Consider the following 8,023-nt stretch of genomic DNA (forward strand, 5'->3'; position numbering starts at 1 on the left):
TCAATTTCTTATCCTAAAATTTCATATAAAACCTATCCACTTCGGTTTTCTAATAACCTTAAACCAAACAACTAAAAGATGATTTTTAAATCCCAACATCTGCCATGCCGCGCACTCACGGATGACAATATTCACTAACAATTTTTTCATTCTTCATTCTCTTAATCTACCAATCAACAATATTATGTAATAAAAATAATTTATTTTCTCTTGTTTCTTACTCTCTCCATATAATCTTTTTGATAGATAGTATGGTTGATTATGTTGTTGGTATTTTTTTATATATATTTTATATTTTGTTATTGTTACTATAATGACGTGTTTAATTTGGTATTTAATGATGGTTAAAAGTGTTGGGTTTATGAATTTATTTTAATTTAACTTATTTTTGATATTATTGTCTTGTATATAATTTTTAGTTTATATTGATAATACAAATTTGTGTAAATAATGTTAGTTTTTTTATTTGTTGAATTAAACTTAATTGTAAGAAATAAAAATTCAATTATAACAATATTGAGAAATTAAAAAAAAACAATTTGATGCATTGTTAATTTTCATTACTTACATAATTTCTATTTTTTAATTTTCATAATTTTTTCTAATTTCCTATAAAATTTAATTTTTTAAAAATAAATTATCAACTAAAAATTTCATCGGAAAATATCGACCTATATTAGTGATAGAATATATTATTTTAGCAATTAAATATTCTGGAACGAGTATACTTGACATGAATCATTTAAAAAATAAGCTCATTAATTCTCCATGAATCCCCTACATGCTCAATTGGGATTGACTCATTCATTCAGAAAATGTGGTTATAAAAACTATACGTGGAGCAATTAAACATAAATTGATACCTATCAAAAGTTGACAACTTCAACTCCATTATCAACCACTTATAGAACTTAGTTGGATTGCACTCTTTACCTCAAGTTTTGGATTTGAATTGAACTAATTTATTGACAGAAATAATTCATAGAAAAGAATCAAGAGTTATAACAATAATGTTAAATTTTTAATAAAGATTTTTAGTTTATATTGATGATATAAATTTGTGTAAATAATGCTATTTTTTTTATTTGTTGAAGTAAACTTAGTTGTAAGAAATAAAAATTCAATTATAACAATAATGATAAATTAAAAAAAATTAATTTGATATACTTTTAATTTTTAATTTTCATTACTTTCATAATTTCAATTTTCATTTTTTTTTTCTAATTTCATCTAAAATCCAAGTTTAATTTTGAAAACAAATTATCAACCAAAGATCACAAAACGGGTGCCCTTGACTACATGAATCATTTAAAAAATATGCTTGTGAATTCTGTAGCGGATCCTACCAGTTCAATTCGGATTGATTTAGAAAATGTGGTTAGAAGAAATCTACATGGGAAGCAATTAGACATGAATTGACTACGACCCACCAAAAATTGATAACTTCAAACTCCATTATGAACTGCTCATTAAACTTATTTGGATTCCACTCTTTATCCCTAGTTTTGGATTGTTCATGGAAAACAAGCAAGAGTTATTTAATTGGACCTCGAGGATTGACAAGGCGAATTTACAAACATTTAATCGGTAATTTTTTTTTTTTTTAGTTTTTGAGATTAAAAGGAAAAAGCATCAAAGCAAGTTGCAGAATGTCATTTTCACCAATTTAAGAATTTGTTTTTAACAATTCCCCATGTCCACCTATAAGTCAAGTACCTCATAAATGAAACCTTGTTCGAGCTTCTCTCCTTTTGTTTTTCCCCCTATTTCTGCATCCAAGTTTTGCAGGATGCTTGAACCTCGCCGTAGACTTCTTCAGCTTCGCCGAGTCATGGCGGTCACGGTCAGCTTTCTTAGCTCTACAGTTACTTTGCTGGCATCAAATGAGTCACGTCCAGAAGAAGGTAAGATCAGCAACCTCACCACCACACTACGACTTTGTCTTAGCAGTAATGGGATGCTGTATATCTGAGGAAGTACGTGCTTGAAACCAACCATTTTTCTAAGCTTCTATTTGTGTGCTAATTAACATAGAAAGTTGAGCTCATTACTTTTCCGTCTGCAATTCTTCACTTGGTTGCTTTATTGGAAAAAAAAAAAACATTAATTTCTTCACTCTGTATACACAAGAGCTGCTTATTTTTCACTCTCGAGAAAAAAATAAAATAAAAATAAAACGGAGTTCAATTTCGTACTTTTACTCTCGACGCACACCCAGCTATTCATGTGAGAGACGATGAAAGCTGCTTTAGATATTTTATGTGCATGCATCGTACCTTCCTTAATTTACATCATTTAATGATATTGTTCCTAGCCAACAAGGGCGCGCGCCACTGTGTATAGGGGTTAGAAACGTTGGGTGGTTTTTTTTTTTTTTCCTTGTAATAATTGTTTTTAAAATATTTTTATTAAAAATATATTAAAATAATATATTTTTAATTTTTTAAAATTATTTTTATTTCATCACATCAAAATAATCTAAAAATATAAAAAAATTAATTTTAAGTGATTTTTTAAATTTACCCAACCCCTTATTAGAATGCAATGTCAAACTAGAGAGTAGTGTTATGTCCCTAAATTTTTATTTATAAATATTTTTGTTTATGTTTTTAAGTTTTTTTTGATGTATTGATATAAAAATATTTTTTTAAAAAAATTAAAAAATATTATTTTAATATATTTTTGAATTAAAAATATTTTGAAAAGTAATTACTATTATATTCTGAGAAAATTAATCTAATTTTACAGTAATTACTATTATATTATGAGAAAATTAATCTAATTTTACAGTAATTGCTATTGTATTATGAGAAAATTAATCTAATTTTACAGGAATATTCATAAAAAGGGGCATAAAATTTATTGAATTGAACATTTTTCTGAAATTAGTGAATAATTTTGGTTAAAAATTTTAAAATATTTTCTTTTTGCTTTTGATTTTAAATTTTAGAAGCCAAGAAAATTAATCCAAACTAAAGATATCTTTGTTTCCCGAAAAGTAATTTCCGGGAAACCACTTTCTGAACTTTTCCATATTTGTTTGCTATTAGAAAAGTTGATCAACGGAAAATACTTTCCGATCAACGAAAAACACTTTCAAGTTAAAGAAAAATTTGGCTTGGTTTTCAGGAAAGTGTTTTTTTTTTTTTACTATGTTTGTTTTCCGGAAAGTGATTTTCGAGAAATCACTTTCTAAATTTTCTTATGTTTGTTTAACAATAGGAAAGTTGGTCAATGAAAAATTTGGCTTGGTTTTCAGGAAAGTGTTTTTCTAAAAAAATTGGGCGAAAAACACTTTCTGGAAGTTATGAAAAATTTAGAAATGTTATTATTTGCTGATTATATCAAATTTGATTTTTAAACTTTTAATTGCTATATATATATATTTTGTTTTGAATATTTATTTTTTAATTTCATCTCTTAAAATTTAATTTTTATATTAACTTTGGTCCTTATTTTTCTAATTACTATTTGTTTTTTTCTTATCATTTTTTTATTGAAATTTTTTATCTATCAAATTTAGTCCTCATTCTTTTGATTGTTACTTATTTTATTTGAAATAATTTATGAAATGTTGATTATTATTATTTTAATTTCTTCATCTTTTATTTTTATTAATTTTTTAGATTTGATATCTGTTATTTTGATTATTATTTATTTTATTTGAGATAATTTATGAAATTATATTTTTTTTCAATTTCATTCTCATTCAACTATTTAATTTGTAAGATTTGTTCCTTATTATTTTAATAAATTTGAAAAAAATAAAATATTAATAAGTTATTTTTCAGTTCATTTTTCATGATATAACCAAATACTAGAAACTATTTTCCAATTTGTTTTTCATTACATTATCAAATATCAGAAAGTTATTCACTTTTTTAAAATTTATTTTTCTAAAATTTATTTATTTATTTTTAAAATATTTTTCACCATACAAACGGGCTTAATAAATTTAACATATTGGGCTCATTCAACAGATCAAAGCTCGTAAAAAAAAAAAAACTCATTGACTAAAAAATTGGACTGGTAGGATTTCTAATTTTGTGTCTCTTCAATTAATTTGTCTCTTCAATTAATTTCAGAATCTGGAACGGGAAACAAGATACCTGTTATGCCCGTAGTTGTCACTTCAGCCATAATCCTTTTTTTCTTGGTAATGGGTATCATTTGTTGGAAATTCTATTTTCAAGACAAGTACAAGAGAGAACGAGGTACATTGAAATCAACAATCTGGGCTCTGATTCATGGACACCACAACGCCTTGACGGTGGCTAGTGGAGGAGGAGTGTGCGCTCCAAAACCAGAACTACAAGATGGTAATAGCAGATTGCTGACTAGCACTACCTATATGTATATATGTATATTCTAAAAACGATTGTTCATGACGAATATCTTACATGGAATTCCCTCAACACTTGTATATGCGCAGATCTCAAGGGGCTTGATCTGAAAACTGGCTCGTTCACTCTGAGGCATCTAAGAGCTGCCACAAACAATTTTGATTCTGCAAACAAGATTGGAGAGGGTGGTTTTGGGTCCGTGTACAAGGTTTGTCCTCTGATGAAACCCCATGCATAGAATCCCCAATGCAGTGATTGTCGGACCTGTTCTTTGAATCACTTATCTGCAGAAGGGAATATGAGCATTTTGGATGCATGGTTATTTTTTGCAGGGTAAGTTATCAGACGGGACTGTTATTGCTGTTAAGCAGCTATCTCCTAAATCCAGACAAGGAAACCGTGAATTTGTGAATGAAATAGGCATGATATCTGGTTTAAAGCATCCCAATCTTGTAAAGCTTTATGGATGCTGCATTGAAGGAGACCAGTTGCTGCTTGTATACGAGTACATGGAAAACAATTCCCTTGCTCGCGCACTGTTTGGTAATCACCTTTAGCTCGTGCATTCTTTGGTAATCGTAATAGTTTTTGCCATTTCTTACTGGGTTTTAGCAACAGCTGCAGAAACAAGTGCTCTTATGTTGGATTGGCCAACAAGATTTAAGATATGTGTTGGGATAGCCAGAGGCTTGGCGTTTCTCCATGAAGGATCAGTAATCAGGATTGTTCACCGAGACATCAAAGGTACAAATGTGTTGCTGGACAAGGATCTAAACGCCAAGATATCAGACTTTGGACTAGCTAAGCTCAGTGAAGCGGAGAACACTCACATTAGCACTCGAGTTGCTGGAACTATGTAAGCACCTTATCGTTAGTTTTCTAATGATTTAGTTATCGATCGAAAAAGACCTTACACACACTGAAGTAACTCACCTGGCATACCTTTTGATTTCAGAGGATACATGGCTCCAGAATATGCACTGTGGGGTTATTTATCAGACAAGGCAGATGTTTACAGTTTTGGGGTTGTTGCTTTAGAGATTGTCAGTGGAAGAAGCAATTCAAGTTACAATCCAACAAACGAAAGCGTTTGTCTTCTTGACTGGGTAAGTTACGAGTCTGCTTGTGTTGCTACATTGAATTCATGATGCATTAGGCATTACTAGCTAGCTAGCTCTTACACACTCTAAATGAACTTATCTGTCACAGGCATTTGTATTGCAAAAAAGAGGGAATTTAATGGCGCTGGTGGACCCAAAGCTGCGGTCTGAATTCAACAAGGAAGAGGCTGAAAAGATGATCAAGGTGGCTCTCTTATGCACCAATGCATCTCCATCTCTAAGGCCTACAATGCCAGCAGTGGTGAGTATGCTTGAAGGACAGACCAGCATCCAGGAAGTGATCTCAGATCCTACCATATACGGTGGTGGTTCTCAATTTAAACACGTCAAATATGACCACTTTCAACAGGTTGCAGACCAGAGCTGCAGCACCCAAGACCACGTTTTTTCATCTGATAAAACATGGAATATATCCACCTCCACGTCTGCCCATGATCTTTACCCACCCAGTCCCGAGTCCACGCATTGTAACATTAGTGAATCTTCTTCATCTTGTGTTTAACAAAGCCGAGATATGCATGTATATTTGGAACTTCTTTTACATTTATAATATAGAAGAAACACATTTCATTCCCGCTGACCTCACGGTTGAACAGTGATGGGGCCAGGCAATCGCCCCCCTGCCCCTAGAAAAAAAACATTATTCTTTCTAGGGTATATATGGTAATAATTTGCAACTTCGTAAACAAATTATATCGAATATATATATATATATATATATATATATATATATATATATATATTTGACAGCAGTTTAAATTGTTAAATGTCAACAATTTCAGACTTATACCGTAGAGGACCAGAGGTGGTGGTGGTGGCAGAAAAAAACTCTGTTATCATTGTAATCGGAGTGAGTCTCGCAAAGAGGAGGGAGAAAAGAAAAGAAAAAGATTTTGAAGATATATTGAAATTTCAATGAAAATATAAACAGTATTATTATAAAATTTTTAACAAATTAAATCTAACAACATAAAAAATATCATTAATAATAATTAAAGTAAGCTATACAAACATTCTAAAAAAGATTCTAAAAAAGATATGTGACTCAATTATTTTTGAACTATTTATATTACCCATTTTAATTATTATTAATGATTTTTTTAATATTATTTAATCTTTCTTGTTTATATTTTTTTAAAAGTATTAGTAATGTTATTATCAAAAGTTTTTATTTTATTTTTTCTTTCATATATTTATTGTTTTTATTGTAATGTAATTTATATAAGGCGATTTAACAATCGCAAAAAGTTATTAATTTTATAAATAATTTTTTGGGTTGTGATATTTTTTTACTTTGCTAATGTAAAAACAAAAAAATCCCAAGTTTGAATACAAATTTCTTCCTATCCGGTGAAAAATTCTTTATTATTATTATTATTATTATTATTATTACCGGAGGTATGACACCCCTAACTGTAAGTAAATAGTGACGTTATCCACTTGAAGCTTGTTGCTTTTCCCATGCCTGAACCCCTTCCTTCCTATGCTGTCGCGCAATCATATGTCTTCATATAGCATGCCACAGCAGAACTGTGAAAAAGGAATTTCACATTGAAAGCGGGAAATTCCTCGTACGTGGATCTGTTTTGCTAATATCTGACACTAAATTAGCAAATAGTTTAGCATATTTACCTGCTTGTAGCCGCGGGACCAATTAAAATTATATATTTTTCGATCTCTTTTATGTATTTATAATGGTAAATGTATGTATTTTTCTCGTGAAAAATAAGATTTTCAATTAAAAAATTAATAAAATTAAATTATTTTACTAAGATAACTACTTCTTTTGATGAACAATCTTCGAAAATGCCATATGCATCTTCATCTCGACTCCCTACATCATATGAGACAGCATTTGATGACCTTCCTGTAGACTTGTTGCCAGAACGAACACGGGGAATGAGGCAAGCGACAGCCTTGGCCTTTGCAAAATCGTCAGCTGAGTAAGGGACATTGAATCAAGGAGCCTTCATCTTACTTTTCCCTTCAAGAATCTTTACTACTTCAGACATAGCTGGCCTCAGAGTAGGGGATGGATTGGTGCATAGCGTTGCCAAGTCTAAGATTATCATTTCTTGTTTCACTGAATAATCATATCCCAAGACTGGATCGACTAGCGATATTAACTCTCCTTTCTCTTGCAAAACATAAGCACAACAAATAAAATATGAAACTTCTTAATCAATGGAGAAATGCCTTCCCTTTGCTCTATATGTCTATAAACTCTTACCAGATGAGTACCCTATCATCTTTACATATGCGGCTGACAACTAACTACAGTAGCAACCACTTAGCATGATCAACTCCTTTATACAAGATGCCACAAGATCTTGACAGCACATGAAAATAATAGTAAGCTAACTTTAATTACCAAATCAAGCAAGCAGGCACTCTCATCATTTGGCCTGTAACTGGTGCCATTTTTACCACCGACAATTTCCAAGGCAACCACCCCAAAGCTGTAAACATCTGCCTTGCTTGTTAAATAACCTCGCATGGCATATTCTGGGGCCATAAATCCCTCTTCGGAAATACCATAAGTTATGGAGATGTAATTCC

The 8,023-nt window shown here is 30.6% G+C and overlaps 1 protein-coding gene across 2 annotated transcripts; it reads left to right on the forward strand.

Moving 5' to 3' along the window:
* The first annotated feature begins 1,703 nt into the window (after positions 1 to 1,703).
* LOC105114718 (probable LRR receptor-like serine/threonine-protein kinase At1g07650) lies at positions 1,704 to 6,042 on the forward strand. Of its 2 annotated transcripts, none has more exons than XM_011011365.1 (7): positions 1,704 to 1,904; positions 4,086 to 4,319; positions 4,433 to 4,551; positions 4,676 to 4,889; positions 4,965 to 5,199; positions 5,299 to 5,449; positions 5,553 to 6,042. In XM_011011365.1, exons 1-7 carry the CDS (start codon positions 1,724 to 1,726, stop codon positions 5,964 to 5,966), a joined length of 1,548 nt encoding a protein of 515 aa, XP_011009667.1. In that variant the 5' UTR covers positions 1,704 to 1,723; the 3' UTR covers positions 5,967 to 6,042. The 2 variants fall into 2 exon arrangements, with proteins under 2 accessions (XP_011009667.1, XP_011009666.1); XM_011011364.1 differs by having other exon boundaries at positions 1,705 to 1,904; positions 4,676 to 4,886; positions 4,962 to 5,199.
* Positions 6,043 to 8,023: the final 1,981 nt, after the last annotated feature.

This window comes from Populus euphratica, unplaced genomic scaffold (genome assembly GCF_000495115.2).
Source record: "Populus euphratica unplaced genomic scaffold, PopEup_1.0 scaffold562.1, whole genome shotgun sequence".
NCBI lineage: Eukaryota > Viridiplantae > Streptophyta > Magnoliopsida > Malpighiales > Salicaceae > Populus > Populus euphratica.